The sequence below is a fragment of the Ambystoma mexicanum genome, chromosome 7q, assembly GCF_040938575.1.
Source record: "Ambystoma mexicanum isolate Mex_15411 chromosome 7q, UKY_AmexF1_1, whole genome shotgun sequence".
Taxonomy (NCBI): domain Eukaryota; kingdom Metazoa; phylum Chordata; class Amphibia; order Caudata; family Ambystomatidae; genus Ambystoma; species Ambystoma mexicanum.
In genome coordinates this window covers 716,764,328-716,788,357 of record NC_090941.1, presented here as the reverse complement: position 1 = coordinate 716,788,357, position 24,030 = coordinate 716,764,328, and the positions used below count along the sequence as shown (strand labels likewise).

The 24,030-nt window shown below is 45.4% G+C and overlaps 1 protein-coding gene across 5 annotated transcripts in view; it reads left to right on the top strand.

The window, feature by feature from the left end:
• Positions 1-24,030, top strand: part of ZMYM2 (zinc finger MYM-type containing 2) — a 2,192,903-nt gene that overhangs the window by 1,904,318 nt on the left and 264,555 nt on the right. For all 5 annotated transcript variants that reach the window (XM_069640238.1, XM_069640242.1, XM_069640239.1 and 2 more), the window contains one exon: positions 12,636-12,887. In XM_069640238.1, coding sequence (XP_069496339.1) covers positions 12,636-12,887 — 252 coding nt within the window. The remainder of the gene's footprint in view (positions 1-12,635; positions 12,888-24,030) is intronic.

Below are 24,030 nucleotides of genomic sequence, written 5' to 3'. Positions count from 1 at the left end.
GGGGAATCTACTTTGTCCTATAGGCAAACCTCCAGACCCAGTTGGTTGCAGGAGGGACATCCTCCTTTCCTCCATTGCTAAGAAGTCATTGGGTCCCGAATTGATTGGCGGGGCAAACATTCCTGATGGCTCAAAGGGTTTTTGCAGTAGGTTGCAATTTTTTTGCATAGCTGAATTTATAGACACATGGGTATGAGGTACTCTTAGGCTATCACCCCCTAATGCCATTGGTTGCGGCAGAGAACCACCTTCCTCCGGCAAGGTGGCAAAAAGGGCCTCCTCATCAGATTCAATTGAATAAGAGGAAAGAGAGGAAACCTATTCATGCCCTCATCAATCACTTCTGCTGTTTTAGGTTTAAGGTATGCATTGATCAATGAATGCCTCACGTTCATTAGAACAAGGCTGAACAGAAGTTACTGCCTGTACCTGTGAGCGAGCCATGCCCTTCTTATGGTTGCCAGCCACCTTAAAAGGCAGAAGCCTGTGGCTTGGAGACAGAAAATCCATCTTAAAGGTTTGAATCATCAGAGAATGCTTCAGTCTGTTCAAAGGTTTGAATCATCAGTGAATGCTTCCGTCTGTGCCTTAATGGATCGCAGAAATTTAAATTTGTGAGAGTTGGAAAGGGCGATTTTTTTTTTTTTATTTATTTTTATTTTTTTACCATTCTTGGTTTTCTTTTTCTTTCTGCTGCCAACTTCCAAAGGTGCTGCTGACTCGCCAATAGCAGCTACCTCATCTGAAATATCTGGCTCACACCCCTTTGCCGGGTATAAACTACAATCGGCCCAAGAGGTTTGGGCAGCAACAGAAACTGAATTTAGAGACATAGGAATACCCCCAGTCAGATTTTTTTTTTACAAATTACACATGGGACGCTCAAGGCCAAGATAAAGCCTTCAATAAAATTCATTTTTGCAAGCAGATCCTTCAACGTGGATCGTACTTCTCTCAATTCATACATATTCATGTCATGTCACAGTTCCATAGTGTCTAAAATTCAGGATAAAACGGGAAAAAGAAGAGGCATCCACCACTTGCTTTACTTGAGCCTGATCATCCTGTTTGGTAGTCATACCAACTTTAGTGTCGAAGACCGGTCTCTCATCCAAAGACGTCGATGAACATTGTAATGATGTTGGGCCAGACTGATTATAAAAGTTATGGGGTTCTGGCAAATTTGGAAAGCCGTGACAGATCGTAGGAAACACATCAACCTCCTTGTGGGCCACTGCCTGAAAGAGTGAGGACTTTTAGAGTTTCACATCCTCCATACCCTTCACTTGAAAGGGGTATCCCGGGATCGACCACCCAAGCATAGGCGCACTATTTTTGCTAGTTCCAATGAGAAAACCGGAGCCAGAATGGACACGTAGGAGATGAAGTTCGACCCTACTCGATCTGTTAAGTCTTCTGGGTCTGCGTGGGTAAAAGAAACAGAGCCATCTGCTGCGCTCTTCTTATATGTTCCAAGTTAGGAACTCTGCCTCCCATACATTCCTCTAAGATTTCTGATTTAATTCCCGTAGATTTGCCAATGCTGTGAGAAACCTGAGGGTATTCTCCCAGTAAAGCCTCTGAAATCCCTTATTCAGGTGGCCAGGACACGGCCATCGCTGTTGGATCCAGTTCCTGGGGGTGAACCAGTGGGGAAGATTCACCTGGGTAGGGGAACCCAGGGTTATGCTAGGGGGGAATGCCAGAGGTGAGACACAGTATTGTACCAGAGAAGGGCGAGATATCTGAGGTTTTCATGGGCTGCATTGCATATGCCTCCCTTCCTCCTGTTAGATCTCTCCGGCCAATATCCAACAAACCCTCCATACGTAATCAATCCACTAAGGCCCCAAATCTGGTTACATCCAAAAAGCATAACTTCCAGAATCTTTGTTTCAGTGGTCTCCATTCAAATACTCCCTATTCCTCTCTTCTTTCCGTTCCTCTTGAGTATCATTTTCTACATTCACTACTTCAACACTGATTCCCACAATCCCCTTTGTTCATATCACAACCCTAGCTATTTCTGCTTAGCCTGCAAACCCTATCAATTCCGTTCCTCTGATTATCATTTTCTGCATTCCCAACCTACTATTAACCATTTTATCCTTTTCGGTCTATCAACCGACTCCCGTCTGATTATCACATCACTTCCCCATCATATCCTGACATAAACACTTTTTACAAACTTGTTATAAAACTGTGTACCTGACATGTCCCAACCCGAGGGTCAGACAGAGTCAGGCAATTGATCATAATCACACACACCTGATGACCCTTCCTCTTCCTCACAGGGATAAAAGGTGGAGCAGGAGAGTGCAGTACGAGAAAGGTGAGTGTGATGCTGGAAATGCATCTGAGGGACAGGGCCTCTGAATCCTTGTCCTTTTTCTGTTTTTACCGGGTGTTCTGTTATGTTTTCTGCCCCGGAGTCCATGTGGGACTCCTGGCAGTGCAGCTCTCTCTTTTGGTTTGGTGAACAGACCCATGGGATACCCTTATGGCACCCATGGGTAGGGGTGCAACCCTGTGCCCCTAGTGTATGTTTTTGGGCACCTGTGGGTGGCCCCAGAGCAGGGTATGGGCTGGTGGCAGCTCCGTGCTGAATTTGACAGGTGCTCCGGGTGTCCTCCATTTTGGGATACCCAGGCCCTGCCATTGGGATCTGTTGATTCCTGATAGGAAACAAGATGGCCCCTGTGGCCTCTTGCTTTCTATTGCCTGTTATCTTGTTTTCCCAAAGTCCTGGGAAGCCCTGTCTCTGTCCCTTCCCCCTGACTGGCTGTTGGGTGGAAGTTCCATGTATGGTATTGTTGTGAAGGCCCAGCTAGACTGGCTGGAGCCTTCCCAGTGACTGTATGTTGTGGGTACCCCCTGTGGGTGGGACCTGGGTGAATGGAGTGTGTGACCAATATACACTTCTTGTTGTGGTTGTCTGGTTTCTGGCATGAGAGACAAAGACTGAGACAGCCCTGCCCGAAACTGGCCTGAATGCAGTGTGTAGTGTTGAATGGCTGGGTACTTGTCCCAATCCACATTTCTTGTTGTGAGTGTCTGGAAGGGAGGAGTGTGGCCTGAATGCACTGTGTGCCTGATTGGCTGACTGACTGCATGAATGCCCTGCAGTATGATTGGCTGCTGAGTGTGTGCCAGCAGCGTGGATGAGAGTGAGGATAGTATATCTGGGGACCTCTCACCACTGTTCAGTGTTCAGAAGGAACCATTGGTTCAGAAGGAACCTTGGTGCTCCTGAAGCAGCCAGGGAGCTGAGTCTCCACTCTACGAGTAACTGGAACTGCTGATCCTCGACGTCCAGCTGGAAGAAGAAGACTTGCTGTGGCATTTGCTTCAACCGATCTGAAGGCTGACTAGATCGTCGAGGGCTGACCCGAGAGAGGACCTGGTAAGGCGCCCTCTTCCCGTGCTCCGAGGGACCATCGAGCATCGCTCCATCTTCGCCGAAGCGCCCTGGAAGACAGACCCCTGAAAGGTTGTCGACCCGAGACGGGACCGCTGAGGAGATCGAAGTGAAGCACCCGGACATCGACGCCGTCGAAGTCCATTGCCGTCGACCAGGGTTCGCAGGTTTGTGGAACCGCTGGAGGCCCGTCGAAGTTGTGTTGCCCAGCCGTGGGAACCACTTGACGTCACTGCTTATCCTGCCGGGGAAAGTCGAGGACGACCAACGCGCCGAGGAGTAACCTGCCGGTGGGTTTCCCGCCACCCAACGACCTCAAAGACTTGGACGATTCGACGCCCTTGCTGGGTTTCCGTCTCTACAATCTTTGCGGTCTAGAACTATTGTCATCGAGGTGCCCTGCACACCTCCGCCTTGCAGGACGCTGACGTCTCGACGCCGACGAGCACCGCTCGGACGAAGCTGCCGCCTCTTCGACATCGTTCTACCTCGTTCGTCGACGGACGTTCGACGCCCCGTGCCTCCCGCTGGAAAGGGAAGGCATTCAAGAAGGGCCGTCGATTCCCCGTCGCCGAACAGCGAGTCCCTCGACGTTTGTCGACGTCTTCGAGGAACTCGACTCCACCAGGTACATTGGGGGGGTAAAAACATTATAGGAGAGACTAAGACTTGCAGAGCAATATATGGACTGGGCTTGTGCTAGATCTTTCTTTACAGGTTTCCCAGGTGGGGGGATCTCCACACAGAATTGTGCCCAGTGGTAGGGGCCAGTATTCTGCCTATTGCTCAACTATCTTATTTTCTCTCCTCTCTATTGCTGGTTTCACTCTATTGGTCTGTGTGATATTGTACAGTATTGTTCATGCACTTCAATGAGATCTAGGGTGGTACCACTTTAGGATTGTAAATATTTGTCATTATAGATTTTGCCAGAGTACAAAGTGAGTTATCATGATAAATGTACATAACCTTAACTTTTGATTATATAAAGACTGTGTTCTAACCAATACAGAGTGTGGATATTCCTTTGTGGGGGCTTGGGGATACACTGTACTTAAGAACCAGCCTGCATCACCTCCTGAGAAGCTAGGCCTTGATTGCTCGACCATTGCTACCGAATAGAGAATCTTGGCTGGGGTCTCCTGTGCCTCTCCTCCACCATATAGGGAGTGGGAGTACAGACACCCCCCACCGGTCGTTGAGATCCGTTCTCTCACAGTGAGCATAGCAGAGATCCCAACGAGACGGCTACCATCGGCAGTTCGAGAAGGAGAAAAGCGGCAGGAAGCGACAGGGTGGCGAGGCTGAAAGCGACTTTGCCTTTTTCGTCCCAGACCTGCAACATCTTTGTGGAGTAGAATCTAAGACTGCAAATAGCATAAGAGTCCTGCAGCAGATGTGAGCGGTACACAGGGCATGCTTATGCCGATATGCAGGAGCGAGGGAAGCTCCCGCACCCGTGATACCGGCCTTGAGTCCAGAGAAGCCAAAAGCCAAGCAGTGCAATATAGCCAGTGAGTCGAGGGGAGAATTGATGAGCACTGGGATGGTTTGCGTGAGAATCGCAAAGTGGCAGGTTTAGAACCAAAGCTATCGAACTTTGAATGAAGTGTTAAAAGCCAGGGGAGACCAGCTGTAGAGGGAAAGTGGCACCACGTGGGTGCTAATTCCAGAGAGACTGGTCGAGCCCGATATGAGAAAAACTACAAGTACCAGAAGGCCGTAGGAAGGGCTGCAAAATAGGTCAAGGTGGCCATGCAGAGGGTCAAGCAAAATCCCTGTACAATCGAAAGACTTTGAACTACAAGCACTGTAAAAGAAAGGGAAGTGAATCCTGAAAGCTTTGAACTGTGTAAAAGATATAAAAGCGAACATTGAAAGTAAAGAGGGGTGAGCCACTATCACCCTGCTCGAGAGCTATGGTAAACCCTGTGAAGGGAGGCTAAGAATCGAGAGGGGTCGGAGCTCGGCGGAGGGGGGTCCAAGGGTGAAAAGTTGTCACCCTGACATTATTAAAGAGACGGCAAGAGTGAACCCGAAGGAGGGATGCCAGAGATGAAACTATCATCCAAGTACTAGCAGTCAAGAGGGGTCCAAACCTGGCGGAGGGAGATCCAGGGGTGAAGCCATCACCCAAGTACTGACAGCCGAGTGAGGTCCGAGCGCTGCAGGGGGAGATTCAAGGGTGAAGTTACTATCCAAACTAAAAGTAAGTATAAAAGTAAGGAATATGATACGTAAAGGGTCAGCCCAGAAGAGGGGGACCCAGGGGCAAAACCGTCACCCTATTGGAATTTTGAAATATGAATCGAAAAGGGTCAGCCCAGAAGTGGGGGAACCAGGGGTGAAACCATCACCCACATTGAACTTTGGGAAACAAACTTTCATTTGTTAAAGCAACTTTTGTTTTGATGTTTAAACCCATCATGCCCGAAGTCGAGAGACTTTCAGAGGAAATGAGACTTGGCCATCGACGGTCCTGAGAACTATCATTGGAAATGTCGCCTCGTGCTAGAGAAGCCCGATTCTGTACCTTTCCCTGTGCTCAAAACGTGGGGAAGGGAGCCCCCATCTTAGATTTAGGTTTACATTAGGCGTTTTTCCAACCTGCATACCACTTTCATTGTTCAATAAACACCCTTGAACTGTGATTATTTGTGTCTGTCTTGTTGTCCCAATGGGATTCTCACACTGCGTAGACCCGGCATTGTTTACAAGTAGCAGAAACAGTCAGAAATAAGCAGTTAGACAGTACCTTTGGCCGTTAGTTAACCACCTTATGTTGTACCACTGAAGCAGGAGTACGCCTCACGCCGTCCTCCGGGGGACCACGGCAGACCACTTGCACTGCACCACTTATACCGCTCTGCATACCGCGGTCTACTGAGGAGATGAAGAGTTGAAGCAGCGCTTCGCCTTGCCAAGGCACACCTTTTTTAAGTGCAATGGAAGAAATCCTCAGAGCAATGTAAAAGTCACAGCACGGCAGACCACTTGCATCGCACCACTTAAACTGCTCTGGTTTTATTACCAGCGAAACAGGGAACTTTTCAGTGAACTTCCCTTATATTCAGTGCTCATATTGAGTTAACTCTCCTACTTCCTTAAAGTTTCCAAACTCTGTAAAAAAGCCTTGGTTCTGTCCATTTTGGATAATACTTTAGTACGTGTTCATCCAATTTAGCTATTGAATGCCAACATCTGAACCTCGGGGAGTACGTCATCCATCGGTTTAACTATAAATTGGGCAGAGTGCAGCGAGTGAGCAGCAAATAAAGGACCAGTCGTACAGTCGTCTGGCTCATTCCCTATTCTTCCATTGCTTTTGCCTGAAGTTTCTGCAATTGACTTACTTACCTGGAATTACTACAAAGCCCCGGTTTTCGCGCAGAGCACACACAGGGCAGAGAGCAGCAAGTGAAGGAGCAGTTGTGCAGTCTGGCACGTGGTTGGCGACTGGTGGAGGGTTTGCATATAAACAAAGTCCATGGAAACGAGTAAAAGGTACTGCATTTACTTGGAAGATGTGATGGTATTATATCCCAGCCACAGGCCTTACTGAGACTGCTGGTGCTGTTTCTTATTCTCGCATTATTCACATAATTGACAATGCAGCGTCACCTATGGTGTACGGCTTACGAACCAATATAAAGCGTAGGGGAACCGCAACCAATTTGACATCAACTAGCCAAGCATCGATACTTCAGCTAAATGGGCTATTAACCTCTGCATCTCTGGGGATGAGCGCTAAGGACTGCAATAATGAGAGCGTTAAGGGGAGTGTGTTCTGTCCAGAAAGTCCAGTCCCAGTGCGTACTTTGGTGAAGGTGGTCGTAACAGGCAATGGAGGGTGGTTGCCTGAGGGGGACGAGCTTATCAGAGGCTTTTCTTCTCTCGGGTGAGACAAAGCAGCCAGTTTCACTGAAGAAAAAGGGGCTTGTGGTTAACAGACCCCTGTCAACTACATACTGATTTGGAGATATCAGGGTGTGGGGGGTAGGGTTCCTGCTCCATGGGGTGGCTTGATTTGGATGAGCTTATTGACTTTCTGGTTCTAGATTTAAATATCTGTCTCCATAATGGCCCCTCTAATCTCCCATGAACTGGCCAAGAGAGTGCTTGATGGGCGTGCCGCAGCTTCGCCGTTCTGGGATGATGGGGAGAATGTGGCCCTCCATAGGATGTCACCAAAGGGAGTGGCGATTTCCACTTCCACACCTTATGTGAATGAGGGCATCGGGAGGCAGGGTTGCAAAATATGGTTCCTTCGATTGATTCAAAAGGTTATGCTGGTGCAGTACTTGATTGCTGTATACCCATCGTGATTCTCCCCCAGTGTCGGGAAACAAAGCTCAGTCAGTTGAGGCTGAGAATCAGGGAGAGCAAGTGATTATTGATCTGTCATTCCCAGTATTATCACAGATCCTTAATTCGATGGCTAAAGGTCACGATATGCTCCAATCTGAATTAAGGGATGTACGTTTGACCTTAAGACTAATGTGCCAAAATACATTTTGTCAAAGGATTCATTATGGCCAGTGGTAGACCAGTGACCATGCCAGAAGTTAGAAGAGTTCCTTTTAGAATGGTAATACATTCAGGATGTGACTGTGCTAAAGGAGTTGCAGGCTCTGATAAATCTTCACAGGCTCTGATAGCTGAGGTTGGGTCACTGAGTGCAATACATTCTATGGAAGTGACTTTGAAACCGAGTAGAGAATCTTACATAGAGGTAACCAGGAGCCATCCTCAAGTGGATGGCATTGGTCATTGTGAGGTAAAAATGGCAGGTGGAGGTGGAGGTGTATGATGCGCCGATGGCCTGTCCCCACAACAAAAATGTAAAGCAACCTATGACTAAGAAAAACAAGAAGTCAAATTGTAAAAACCTGCCCAAACAAGGAAATAAAAGTTCATGTACATTCTTGAGGTCCTTCAAGAATGTGGCAGCAGGAGTCGAAATGTCTCGCGAAGAAGGTACTATAACATCTGCGTTGCTAATGAAAGTTTGAACGGCCTAGCACTATCACCAAGGAATCGGAACTGGCTAGTCCGTGTGTGTAGTGATCCGTATAATGTTTGCACCAGAGTGGAAGTAGCAAATGAGAAAGGTACCGATCACAAGCAAGTCAAATTTACTCTCCTATGAAAGAATTTGGTCGATCAGCTGAGTACTACTCCTCTAGATGTTGATATAAGGCAGAGAGACTGTGCTCCGATTATGGCATTTAGCAATGGCAGCTAAATTTAATGCATGTATAGGTGAATGTTGGCGTGAAGGTTTTTTTGCCTTGGCTAAACCGGTAGAGTTTGAGCCTTTAGTATAGCACCGTTTTTGAAGCCTGACTAGTGCTAAACACCTAAAGCAGGAATAAGGCTTTTATTTACCATCACACCCCGTAAAGGCGACTCCTTCCCAAAGAAGTGCCCGACTGGGAGGAACCTTTTGGGTTCTAGCCCCAGCACACGTACCAAGGCTAGTCATGGCCGAGGGGTCTCTGGATCCTTTCGGGGTCAGTGCTGAGGGACCACAAGGTTCTTTTAGCGGGGTTAATCACGAGGGGCATCTCCCTAATACCAGCATCATGTCCGAAGGGGCGCCTTCACGCAGCACTACCGGCAGTTCTGCCGAGGACAATGCACCTTCCAGGTCACGGCCTGAGGTACGGGATAGGCCTTTTGTTCCACCACCAAGCGTCTTGGACGGGGCTTGTTCCAGCGAGCCAGGCACCACGACTTCGGCACATGGCACGACAAAATGGCTGCCGCGCCAGACAAGTTGGCTGCTCGTCCGATACCCCCTCTTGCAGATCTGGTGGAGGAAAGAGTCACAAGGTGGGACTGGTGTCAACCAGGTGCGTGGGCTACAGTTTATCAACCGCACAGGGCAAGTTTCCCCTGCACCCCAGGCAGAGTGTGCCCCGGTCCCTTTTGCCTTTAGGCACTCCGTCAATATCACCTGCCACCTCTACAGCCTCCGAAGACAGGTTCCTAGGGGTGATGCGAACTCCCCAGATGGGGGCCATCCTCCGCGATGCCATCAGTGCAGATACACTGGACAGGGGAGACTGGATGTGCTTCCTAGATCTGAAGGACGTGTATCTACACATCCCGATTTGGCAGCCGCATCGGTCCTTACTGCGGTTCAGGATCATCGGCTGCCATTTCCAATACAAGGTACTACCCTTTGGCCTCAACTCAGCACCCATAGTGTTTACCAGGTTGATTAATGCAGTGGCAGCCCTCCTCAGGGCCCAGGGCCACCACGTCTACCCATACCTGGATGACTGGCTCGTCCGGGCTACATCTCCGGAAGCGGTTCACCATACTTCCTCCACACTGATGTATACACTCCATGACCTGGGGTTCACTATCAATCTCAAGAAGTCTCTGCTGCAACCCACGCATGCCTCATCTGGGACTCGAGCTCCGTGGGAGTCTTTCCCTCGGAATACAAGATCGCGGCCATCAAGAAAGCCACCTCTCACTTCCTCTCCAGGGCCTGGTGGTACCAATATCTGTTGTGTATAATGGTGGTGGTCCTGTTAGCCATACCCCACACAAGGCTCAAGATGAGATTACAGCTGCACTTCACAGCCTTGTGAAATCAGGAGAAGGGCTCCCAAGCGCAGCCAGTGACATTCCTCCCTTTCTCCACTCGGACCTCATGTGGTGGTCCGTGGACTTCAACCTGCGGCAGGGCAAGCCCTTCCGGCACCTGGCCCCTTAGGTCCCTGTTACTACGGACTCTGCTCGAGAGGGCTGGGGAGCCACTTTGGACAGCCACCGTGTCCACCGAGTCTGGACTCGGCAGGAGCAGGAGTCCCACATTAATTGTCTGGAATTGAAGGCCATATGGCTGGCTCTCAAGGCCTTTCTCCCTCTCATAGAGGGCAAGGCAGTTGTTATCCAGACAGACAACTCCACCGGCATATACTATGTCAACAAGCAGGGGGGTACCAGATCCCCTCCACTGTGTAACCTAGTTGTCCGCACGTGGGAGTGGGCACTAGAGAACATCTACCTCACTGCAGTCCACCTCCCGGGGGAGTCCAACTTGGAGGCAGACAGGCTTAGCAGACTGGGGGCCACCAATTCTGAGTGGCAATTGAACAACCTGGTACTGAAGGAGATCTCCCTCAGGTGGGGGCACCCCCAAGTGGATCTGTTATCACGGTCAGGAGAGGCAGTATCTTCCTTAGGATTTTAAGTTTCCCAAACCCTGTTTCACTGCTAAAATGTGAGCTTCTCGCGACCCACTGGGGAGAAGTCTCACCCCTAGGCTCTTTACAGGTGCACAGACCGCTGGATATGGGCCACGCGATTCAGGACCAAATTGAGAATTCCACAGACTACCGGCCGATTGGGGACGGATATGTCCAGACCTGGGTCCTGTGCCTGCTGTTCCTAGAGACCCAGGCTACTCCTCACTGATGAGGCCCAACGAGGCGAAACAGGTCTGGGGATGCTTGTGGTCTTGTGCAGAAGGGATGTGACCTAGCAATTCGGTCTGGGCTGTCCCTTTTGAGGTAGGACCAACCCTGATTTGCATATGGTCATTCTGCTTCTGTAATGCCTTGGCAGGCGAAGACCGATGGTATGGAGAATTGCCCAGAGCAATGCCAGAGGTTGAGATTCCTTCTAAGCCTTCCAGCCAGCGACGTCATTTAGGGGTCGTACTGCAAGCTTCTGGGCTGTGGCCAGCACCATGTGGCTCGTTACTGCTGGAGTGGCTGGCTTTCTTGTTCAGGCCCCTTAAAAAAAAAAAGAACAGGAGTGCCACAAGTCTAACACTTTCAGCACTGACCCTATATAAGAAAGAATAGGAATACCAAATAACGTCTTTCTGGAATTCTGTACAATAATTGCTAGACTCATTAAAGGTTTATTTCGGGCACACTTCAGTGGGTGAGTCACCGATTTAGTTTGTTCTTAAACGCCTCAACTCAACCTTTCATCCTTCTGAGGTCGATAAATGAGTACCACCACAGGTTGGGTGATATTGGGTGTATATTTTTTCTATATAAAGCGCTTAAGCGTAAGTGCTATATAATAACACATCATTATCATTTGGTTATGGATGTCTGCTGGCATTCACAGTAATTTGGTAATATGGGCCTATACACACTGATCTTAACAATAAAAATGGTGATCCATTCTTGTATAAAATGTAGATCACATTATAGTGATATAACCATATTTTTCGTAGTGTACAATGCTATGTGATGCCACTTCCTGTTTTGTCAACGGGTGAAAGGTTGTGTTCCATCGCTTCCCGCAATATCACTTTGGGGTGGGGTCAAATGACATCACTTCCTGTGATGTCATCGGGGGGGTCAAGGGTCGTGTGAGGTGACTTCCGCTACCCCAGGCATTTTGGTGAATTGACATCCCTGCTTCCAGCCATCACCTCTTTGTTTTTGCTTTGTCAGTCCGAGTGGGACGGGTATGCCCAGACGTGGGTCCCGTGCCTGCTTGACCTAGACACCCAGACTAATCCTCACTGATGAGGCCCAACAAGGCTGAAACATGTCTGGGGATGCTTGTGGTCTTGTGCAGAAGGGATGTGACCTAGCAGTTCGGGTTGGACTGCACCTTTTCTGGTACAACCAAGCATTATTTGCTGCATATGGTCTTTCTCCTTCTGTAATTGCTTGGCAGGCGAAAAACAATGGTCTGAAGGGTTGCCTATGGCAGTGCCAGAGATTAAAATGAATTCTAAACCTTCCAGCCATCCTCTCTCTGTTTTTGATTTCGTAATAGGGTACAGGGTTCCCTACACTGATAGCCATAGTGACTGATCAGTGTTTCAAAAATAGATGAACTGCCAAGGTAAGTAAAGTAAAATAAAACTGTACTTACCTTAAAAAGTCAGGTCAGATTGTAAACAAAATAAAAATGTTGCTGTGTTTAAGGTTTTAATTAACCATAAGCACGTAAAAATAAAAACAATTGTGGGGGGGTGCCACAGAGGGAAATCAGAAAAAAAGAATATATTTTCTAACATACAAATATTCACACTAGTGGCTTGATTGCAGGGAAACTTTGTGTGTCAAAGTTTAATATGGTTTTGGAAACATCTCCTGGGACTGACCAACTGCAACTTTTTCTAATAAAGTAGAGTTGTCCATGGCGTGATATCTCCTAGTTTTATTTGATTATTTAACATTTGCTTTTCAATGGCTGATAATTTCTCTTTCCATTTTGCTTCTCCAAGGCTCAATATTTTCTCGAGTTGAAGAAGATTATCTTTGGAGGATAAAGCAGCTGGGATTGCACTCGCCAGTAGCCCTTTTGTATACGCTGTTCTATTTTAACACTAAGTATTTTGGACTGAAGACTGTGGAACAGCACTTGAGGCTTTCCTTTGCAACCGTTTTTAGGAAGTGGAAAAAGAACCCAGTAACAAAAGAAAGCAAGGCATGTCTGCGTTACCATGTCTCTTCATTATGTGGAAGCGATAGTGAAGGTACGTCAATATTTTGGGAAGCATATTGTGACCATGCCAAATTGTACGGTCAATTATGCACTTTTTAGAACATGTAAAGTTCATTTTAGATCACGTTTAGGTCTAGCAGGAATATATTTAACTCCTAATTTTCTTTCACAAATCCCAATTTGTACGTTGACCCTGCAAGATATTTCAACTACTGCATTTCTGTGTCTTTGAGTGTAGCTTTATTTGTGAATAACCCGACATATGAACAGCATTGACCATTTAGCTTACTTTGTTTTTCTCTTAAGTGCTTTCCACAATCAATATTACCTGTACATCAACTTCATGGGCGTCCAGAGTTCAGAACATTTTACTTGAGATAACATTTTACATCCATACTCTGGCAAGGTTATACATGTGTTATTCTGCTACATGTGATTCATTGCTACTAGGTCAAAAGACCTTTTTCTTTTTTCCGAAAGGAAAAAAGGTTGATTTAGAAAGACCGCTCTGTGACCGCACAGAGCGATCTTTCTAAATCGAGCTGTCCCGCCCCTGTTGCACAAGTGCGGCCAGCGACTGACAGGCTCTGTGAGCCCCAGCGGTCTTGTGGGAGAGGTGAGTTGGACTGTATATGTGTGTGCGTTTGTGTCTGTATGCGTATGTGTGGCAAGGATCCTTGTTTAGAGGCGGGAAGCAGTGGTGGGTAGGGAAATGGGGGTTCCGGGGCCTAGCCCATCCTCCCCCCGATTAACGAGGGAATGATGGGGAGAGAGAGAGGCAGGAGGGGGACAGTATGTAATATTTCAGCATTTTAAAGCCAATGCAAAACCGACCCAAAAATATCAGTCTATATTGTGTTCTGGCTTTAAAATTCGGGAATATGACATTGAACCAATTCATCTGTAGGCTAAGTAACGTAGGCATATGAAACGGAAAAGCAAAATTCAGGTGGATAGAGCTTCACTCGAATTTATGTGACAAAGATGTAAGTCCTGCAAAGCAAGCTAGATGGGTAACATCTAGCTAACCAGTCGCTCACAAACTGTACCCTAAGTGGGAGTTACTATAGGCAATGTATGGCCTTATGAAAACATTTTTTTTTAAAATAGGGTTTATTAGTGATGATAGATTCATTCAGAAATAAAGAACCAAATCCTTACGGTAATTCAATCACAATACTCCAGGAATGTGATTTTGTACCTCAATTCTGATTTCATGGCATGTAACTGGCCAGGCTGTGTTTAAAACTGCACTTGCACTGTGAAGAAATAGATTGTGGGTATAAGAAAATTATCCTATATTTGTTGACTCGTGAGTTTCACAGGGTGTCTCTACAGGGGGCATACTTTGCTTACCTGAATGCTTCACGCGATCCAATGATTGCCGGAATCATCGCGCTGAAGTGCTCATTGAACTGCTGGGGCTCCACGCAGTTCACAGGGCGTATCTCAGAAAGCTATTAATAAAGGCAGAAGACTGGTATGAATATGTTGTTGTCTGGTAATGTTCCCATCTGGGTTGTGTCTAATGTCCGGTCCTCTTACCGCTCTGTGTGTGAGAGATGCGTGAACCCGCGCTTGAGTGCGCTGATGTAATTCTAAGTCAGAGTTTGGTGCTCGAAGTAACTAAGCAAAGACTCTGTGTAAAGCTCTCTGTGTTAAAAGGAATATGTAATCCGTGTTGTGTGTTTCTCACAGGAAAAGTGAATATGCGATGGCCGAAAACCACAATCTGTTGTGGTTTCAGATCTATCACAAAAACTATTAACGCTGGGACAGGCTTGAATGTTCGTAACTAGGCAACCTATTGAGACGACGTGGGAGACAAGTACAATGAGATGTACCGCCCCCAATGATGTCTCGTGCCTCAATTTGCTCGAAAAAGCAAATCGGGACGATTCAGGTTGCCCAATGCTTTGTAAGCCTTAGCAAAAGTTGTGAGATGTGTATGTGGGCATTCTATAAATCAATAAAGGTGATGCCAAAAACAGAACCACCCTGGGTTCTAGTGGTCTGTTGAAACTAAAAAACACACTAGAAGTTTCTGAAGTTCGTCTAAGGGAACTGCAACTCTCTAAAGTGCGCTAATATGGCGGATTAATCACACAATGTTACCATAAGGATTTGGTTCTTTAGTTCGGAATGAATCTATCATCACTAATCCCTATTTTTTTATTTAACTTTTTTTCATGAGGCCATAAATTGCCTATAGTAACCCCACTTGGGGTATAGTTTGTGAGAGAGTGGTTAGCTAGATGTTGCCCATCTAGCTTCTCGCTTTGCTGTATTTTGAGCCCAGGTGTCTCTGTACCCCCTTCCAGTCAACTCCTTGAAGTATTGTCTACAGAACCACAGCTGTGGCTTGACATTTTCAATTATCTAATAGAAGCAGTTAAAGTGACATGGTGCCCACCTATCTGCATAGCAAAGATTTAAGTCCTCACATCTCTTTCCAGCAGAAGAGCCATAACATTACACAGTTATATTTCCAGATTATAGAAGTGATGTACGCCCCCATCAGGGAAAGTAACACTGAGAAAAGGTTGCAATGAGACACTTTTTAGGTCGCACTAGTACACTCTATGTGGCCCCATAGACTTAATGAGGAGCATGAATTCTCATAATACATATACAGTGACAGTCAGTTTATCCAATCTTTATATAAGTTGGAGCCTGAATCCGTCAGCCATAATTGCACTTTCCTTACATATTATTCATATCTTATTTCCTGCGTATCTTGTTGTACCTTGTAGTGTCTTTCCATGCCCTGGAGCGTGACACGGATCCTTGTGACATCATATGGAATGAGAATGCTGTTCAAGGGACAACAGCTGTTGGCTGCGGAGCCCGACGGACACTGACTCCCTCCTCTTCATGTTACACATATATACTTAATTATTAATAAATATATAGTAACTCCATTATTGCCCTGTGTCCTCACTTGCCCCCATTGCCCCGATACTACTAACTGGCGACGAGGACATTTCCTGTGTGCTGCTAATGCTTTGTGACCTGCCGTGAGGCTGCCCCACTCACGTCCGAGCGTTGTACCGGCCCCAGACAAAGTGAACCGTCTGCTTGGTAACGTACCTCCTTTCATTGCTGTCTTTGCTCTGCTCTACCCTAGTGTGGCGCTCCCAGAGTTCACAATTTCATGAGGAAGACAAACTGCCTGCGGAGGTGTGTTTACTGTACGCTTGGCCGCTTCTATTTCCTCAATCCTTACACACATGCGCGCTTCGTTGTGACTATGCTAATTTCAAGTTTCTCGGCATCATGCGTGCCGTTAATGCCATACACGCGTTTTTATGGGAATCCAGTGTCGGACATTAAAGTGACACCAACGCAATCATCACAAGTCAGATAGTGTGTTCAACGGACACTCCAAGTGTGTTTAATAACAGCCTGCCATATTCCAGCCAAGTATAGATAAAATAGTTTATCTTCGGCGACAACAGGGTTATAAGTATATGTTTGGGTCGATCAAGTGCACCAATCTTTCATTCTCAGCTCATATTCACCATCGTATTGCAGCAAAGGAGGAAAATGGAAAAAAAAATAAACTTAAAGTGTAACAATTTATTGCAACACTGCTTGAAGTGTTCTTTACTAATAGTACTTGTGGACAATGGCATTTAGCAGTGTCCCTCCTCCAATATTCTTTATGCCTGATGCTAATGAACCCAGCATACCGTGGAAGAAGTGGATCCGTTCTTTTGAACATTATGCAGGAGTGGTTTGTGGTCCGAATTGTAGTGCAGAAAAGAGGAAATCACTGTTATTGCACTGTTTGGGCCCAGCCGGCCAAGAAAAGTATTAATCTTTACCAGAACTCCCAGTAGATGAGGACATAAATATCAATGAATATGAACGCACAGTCAGAAAGATTGACAAACACTAGGAGAAAAAAGTGAGTTTCATTTTGGAGAGATACAAGTTTGACAAGAGTACACAAGAAAACTTCTGGTAGACCATACAAACCACCACAGAATGACAGCGCGAAGTACAAATACTATCAAAGGGGAAGTTCCAATAATTATACCAGTAGAGACAGTCCAAATGAGCAACCTATGAATTTGAGAAAAAGACGTCAAGGGAAGTGTTATAGATGCGACAGTATTAATCACTGGGCCGACGACCCAGAGTGTCCAGCAATAAAGATCATATGCAGCAGATACAAAGGAAGGGGCCATTATTCCAGGTGCTGCAGATTTCGAAATAACGTCCACCAATTGGATAGGAGGGAATTCAGACAGTGACCACAGTGAAAGAGAAGAAGGTGAATAATGTGTATTTGGTATTACAGATGATGATGATGAGGAAGTCCTGGAGAGCTCTAAAGCTACTATTTCAGTTGATGGAGTAGAAATGGATATTATGATTGATACGGGTGCAAAATACACATTACTACCGCAACAATTATGGAATAGAGAGAAACATGAATACTTACACGAATCCGACATCAAACCCAGAGCCTATGGCGGCGTAAAAATTGACACAATAGGTTGGTTCTGGGGCAAGTTAAAATTCAAAGGTAGGATAGCTAAAGGAAACATTTACATTACCAGTGTGGGCAAGACACCCCTGTTGAGCTGGACTCATCAGAGTAAATTACAGGTGAAGATAGACTCTATGGCAGAGGAATCTGTTTTGCGATCACCAACGATGTGAATAAGTCTGAGAATAATCTCAAGGTAACAAGGAGTGAAACCAATGATGTCATGGAAGCAGTATTCCGCGATGGTGTCGGGTGTCTTCGTGGTTATGTGCATGAAATACAATTGAAACCCAATCATACTCCAGTAGCCCAGAAATTAAGGAGTATACCTTTATCTATGCGAGATGAAGTCAGAGAGATCATCAAAAAGATGGAAAGTTAAGGAATTATTGAAAGTATAGATGCCAGCAAATGGGTCTCGCCATTAGTTGTTCTCAGGAAAAAGTCTGGTAAACTTCGAATATGTGTGGATATGCGGGAACTGAACAAGTGCGTTGTCCCGGACAGACATCCTCTTCCAAACATATACAGGAGTTGATTTCCACAATCGGGCCATCAAGTTTCTTTTCCACTCTCGATTTGACATCAGCCTATCATCAAGTTAAATTACACCGATGCTCCAGACATCTCACTGCTTTTATTACACCAGATGGGTTGTATCAATTCAAGAGGATGCCATTTGGTCTGGTGTCCGCGGCATCAGGTTTCAAAAGATAATGCACAATCTGTTTGAGTGAGTGCCTGGAGTGATTTGTTTTCAAGATGACACCTTGATATTTGCGAGCAGTCAAAAGAGCCATAATGAAAAGTTGAGATATGTATGTGAGAAATTATATAATGCTGGCATGACTTTGAGCAAGGACAAATGCAAAATCAATTGCTCAGAGATTGAATATTTGGGACACAAGATTTCTGCAGACGGCATATCACCTAAGCCACAGTTAGTAAATACTATTAAAAGAATGCCCAGACCACGTAGTAAGGAAGAAGTACACACATTAATCGGAATGGCGGAATACTATTCCAAATTCGTCCGTGATTTTGCTGTACATACTGTTCCATTGAGAGAATTGCTCAAGAAGATTTTCTAATGGAATGACGAATGCGAGGAAGAATTCCTTGGGACACAAGATTTCTGCAGACGGCATATCACCTAAGCCACAATTAGTAAATACTATTAAAAGAATGGCCAAACCACGTAGTAAGGAAGAAGTACAAACATTCATCAGAATGGCAGAATACTATTCCTAATTCGTCCGTGATTTTGCTGTACACACTGTTCCATTGCGAGAATTGCTCAAGAAGATTTTCTAATGGAATGACGAATGCGAGGAAGAATTCAAATTTATTAAAACTGCAATAGACAAAGCCCCAGCATTAAAAAATGTCAGTAGTGATAAAGTCATCATAACCACCGATGCCAGTAATATTGGTCTTGGAGCTGTCATGACACAAGAGAGTAAGGGCCGAGAAGTATTAATTGCATTGCATCAAGAGTGCTCAAGGGGGTTGAAATATCGTATGCCACCATTGAAAAAGAGGCTTTGGCAATAAAATGGGCGGTGGAAAAGTTCATGAGCTTCATTTGGGGCGGTGAAGTGGAGTTCCGCACAGACCATAAACCCCTGGTGCATGTCATCATGTCTAAAAGGCTGGACAAAGTATCCAATCGCATCAGGAGGTGGGTTATGCTTCTTCAGGAATATAATTGCACTGTATGTTATGTACCTGGAGCTAAGAACATCACTGCCGATTGTTTATCTCGACTTACTGATATATCTGAAATTGTGGACGAAGATGACAATTTGGAAGTGGTTTTGAACACAGAGACAGCATCTATTTCGAAGATAGAATTGAATGAAGCAGAAAAAAATGAGTGCTGAGGCGCCTCAAGGATCTAGTCAACAGTCAGAGTCCATGGAATAAAACAAGATATGAAGAAGCAGATCTTATGGATTATTGGATTGTTGCTGACGAATTACATGTAAACAACAACTCCTCATGAGAGGAGACAAAGCAATTCCACCTCCAGGTTTACGTCGAAGAATAATTGAACTCGGCCATGAAGGTCACCTCGGGAATAATAAAAACTAAGCAGAGGATAAGGAATGATTTCTGGTGGCCTGGATGCGATTTACAAATAGAACGTTACATCAGAGATTGTATCCTTTGCAGTATTAGTGAGAAGAGTTGTGTGGGTGTGAAACACCTATGGTGGTTACTGAAATTCCGAATAAGGTATGGAAAGATCTTGGCATGGATGTGTTAGGCCCTTTGAATAGTAATGGAGTACAGACATTTTGCCTGGTGGTAATTGACCTTCTTACTAGATGGGTTGACGTGTTAATCGCACTGAGTATTACAGGGAAGAATGTAGTTGAATTTCTATCCGATATATGTGAGCGAGAGGGGTATCCAGGGAGTATTTTGACTGACAATGGTACCCAATTCAGATCTAAAGAGATGGTGGATTTTTGCAGTAAGTACTCGATCATACACAAAAAGAGTTCCATTTACCACCCACAGACGAATGGGACAGTAGAATGTTTCAACAAAGTGTTGAAGCAAATTTTCAGGTTGGCATGGTCCTGTGGGATGAATTGGGAGGAAGCTGTTAAGGAGAGAATAGTGGCGCATCGTTTCACACCGCCTTCCACCACTGGTCTTTCTCCTTTTGAGATAAGCAGAGGGAGGAAGGCGAACACCAAACTGGCACCTCTGTGGTTGGATAACAAAGATAAGGGAGTGGAGGAAGATTTCGAGGCTGTATGTAGAAAGATCAGAAATACCCAATTAAAAAACAAATCTGTGTATGATGAGAAGAGGCCCATAAACAAGTTTGACAAAGATACTGTAGTGGGTAAAATGGTTAGTCAATCTTCCTCCCGCCCTCAGAGAAGGTCCTTGTAAATGGTCAAGGCCTATCAGAGTTGTGGAAGCATTTAAACATTCTGTCAGAAACGAGAATGGAAGGATTTGGAATGTTGAGAGAGTATGGGTATGTAGTAACAATAAACATTTGAATGTCAGTGGTGGTGAGGAAGCTGCTGGTTGTCTGAGTGAGACTGATTGAAGAGTAATGTGTCAAAGGAAGGTGTCAAGGGAGAAGAATGTGCAAAAAGAGTTGTCTAACAAATCTAAAGTAATTTCCTTGCCAGCTTTCATCAGAGACAAGACTTGCAGGTCCAGGTGGGGAAGAGCATATCGGTGACCAAGCCGGATGAAAGACTTTGTGTGACTTTTCTTCTTGTTTCACTTTTAGCAAGTTAGTTTTGTTTTGCCATGTTATAAAGGAAGGGAGATGTGTAGTGTCTGTCCATGTCCTGGAGCGTGACACGGATCCTTGTGACATCATGTGGAATGAGAATGCTGTTCAAGGGACAACAGCTGTTAGCTGCGGAGGCCGACGGACTCCGACCCCCTCCTCTTCATGTTACACATATATACTTAATTATTAATAAATATATAGTAACTCCATTATTGCCCTGTGTCCTCACTTGCCCCATTGCCCCGATACTACATAAGTTAAGTTCTACTAGGCAAGTGTTGTTGTACCTCCTCCATGACACACCCATATTGCTGACATACTAGTATTAGCTTATTAATTGGTTTAGCAGAAAAAAATACCCAACTACCCCCCTAAGTGAGAACATCCAGCTTATAGTGATTTTGGCTTGCAGTAAAAAAGTGAAAAATAAGTCATTTTTAACATTTCTGAAGTATTGCTAGGAATGCATTAAATATAGTATTTCGCTCATATATCTCAATATAATTAGTCTGATTTACAAATTCATGTTGATTTGATAGCCAGTGCTCACAGTGCCAGTAGCCCCAAGTCCCATGCATTACTTGCATGAAGGAATTCCCTTTTGTAAGAGATTTTCAATTCAGGGGCCCCATTAAGGCATTAGACATGGTATTACAGAATAAGTACCCTCCACCCAGACTACTCACATATCAACATAGATGGGACCCGATCCCAGTACTCAAGCAAGTAAAAACTCTTGGAGTGTATATATAGACGCCAATCTCACTATGAATAGACGTATATCAGCCCTCTCCTCCTCCACAGCTTACACAGCTAAACTCATCGCTCTGTCGCCAGTTCCTCACGCCTACTAACTGCATCACTCTGGCTAGAGCGCTGATTCTAACAAAACTTGATTAATGTAACGCCCTTCTAGTAGGAGCCTCCAAAGCAAATATCCGCAAACTACAACTTATGCGGAACAAAGCCCTTAGAGCGGCTCTAGGCATAAAGAAATCCGACCACATTTCCAATATTAGGCGAGAAAACCACTGGCTGCCTATTGAAGGCAGAATCATTTTCAAAATATTGTGTTGTACATACATGCATTATGAACAAAGCCCCCAGCTACCTTTTAATAATGGTATCAAGGAAAAAACCTCATGAAGAACCCTCCGATCCAATAATCTGGCGCTCTTGGAAATGCCGAAATACAAATTTAAGAGAGCTGGAGGAAGCAGCTTCAGAGTCCTAGCCCCAACTCTTTGGAATGCACTACCACTCGGCATCAAAAATGAGGATACCTTATTAGGTTTCAAAAAAGCCCTGAAAACCTGGGTGTTCAATAAATACTGACGCTTGGGCACCAGAAGTCACTCGATAGACTTAACTGCAACCTAAAAGGATGTTCTTGTCATCTATATGTATGTCTTAGCACCCTACAATGTCTGTAATAATAGCCTCTAACCTGAATCGCTATCACTGTTCTTCATCGACATGTAACACTGTATAAGAAATGTTTATAAGCTCTTTGCAACCTCGCCGTGATACATTTGTTACTCGCCCAGACCCAAAGGTAATACATTTAATAAATAAATAACATTTTGTATGTTTAGATACTATTCGTTTAATAAAGCATACATGCTCCAAAGGTTACATATTTCCTTTTCCTAGCTGCAAAATATGGTAATAAATGCCACTGTATCCTTGTGGGTCTGCTGCATGGTTAATGCAAGGACTGCACCACAGTTCTAGATCACGCATAGGGTCTTGTGTTAGTTTTCATAATTTTTCTTTAGCAGTTTGCATTTACTTTCCTTCAGATGTTTTGTCAGAAATACAGGTGCCCCTTACATAGAACTTAAATGCCTTCCATAAAGTCACCAATGTGGAGACTGATCCTGTATTAACTTCACAATACAGATGAAAAGCATCCTACTCCAACATATCATTTTTAAACACTAGGCCATTAGTGCCTGTGACTTAAATTGCAATGTCCTGAATCTAGCATACGCAACAGAGACCTTAATGGATATTTTTACTGGACAATGGTATGAGAGCGTCCTTTGAAGAATTCAATATTCCTCTATCCAGGAGGCATCCCGTTCACATAACGCTACATAGTCCAGTCTGGCATAGGCATTAAGAACACCTGAATAATGAGTATATTCTTTAAGTGTTGGATGAACAGCCTTCCAGGACTCAAAAAGACTGCAGAATTTTAGAAAGTCATCCACAACTTCTGCAGCTCTTGCTATAGGTCACCACCTGTTTTAGCGCCTATCAGGCTGCTTAAGGACCCCAGGCCAGCTTCAAACAACAGCTTTGAGGTGGTGGTCGGTCACGTGACCTAAGCCCCATCCACTTTGCCCTACCCTTGCTTTCCTTTTTTAACTCTTAGATTCAGGACGTCTCTTGTGTGGGCGTCCGAAGTGAAGGACAGACAAAGCACAATTCCTGTTGATACCTTTTCAGACTAGGAGGACCCACAACCAGAACACTTGCTCCTCTAACATCAGGTAAACTCCCTCGAATCCGTGTTTCACCACTCTCTCCCAACAGCCCGTCCCTACCATTACCAATCCTCGCCAACCACACCACTCAATCATGGACACTGCATCACAGCAATCTCACTCCCATCACCATAGACCCCATCAGAACTCCATCATCCCCAACTGCAAGAAAATTGACGCTCGCACTGTGCGCTAAGCAACAATCCATGCAGCGGACATCGCCAAACTCATCACCACACATGAGCTGGATGCCATCTTTATTACTGAGACCTGTATGATATATACCTCCACCTACATCCACATATCCTCATCCCCAAGAGCTACAGGATTCTACAACAAGACCGTCCAAATAAGATCAGCAGAGACCTTGCTGTCATTCACAAGGCATCATGGCCATTCGACCAACTGGATGTCGCCACCATTGGCTCTTTGGAAAACCTTTCCTGCCACTTCCTGCTCTCACGACAGCCACTTCTCCAGCATGTGGTCTGGCATGGATTCACATGCTCATGAATATTCCCCGTCGTCAGGCTGGGAATCCTCGGTAAAGAAAAATCAGTATCAGTTTCGTTTCTGATCTGTCTTTCGTAGTAGTAACCAATCACTGATCTCTGCGTCATACTGACCACAGCCAATGACTGCCATCTCCCTAAGCCCCGCCTCTGGCAGCCATCTTCAGATTTTTACCGCACGTTCAAGTGTTGGGATCCTCGTGCTATTGCTCTCGAGCGTTAGTGCTTTTTTCGCGCTTTTTCTTAGGAAAATTTTCTCTTTTTCGGTCAAAAGAGCCTCAAGCTCCACCGTTTCTTTATCCAATCAACGGGGACCAATGTCGGATTCTTCTACGCCCCTCAAGGGTGAAGATTTCATCGAGCCACGCCTTTGGAGGACTCAAGAAGTTTCTCAGGCCCTTCTC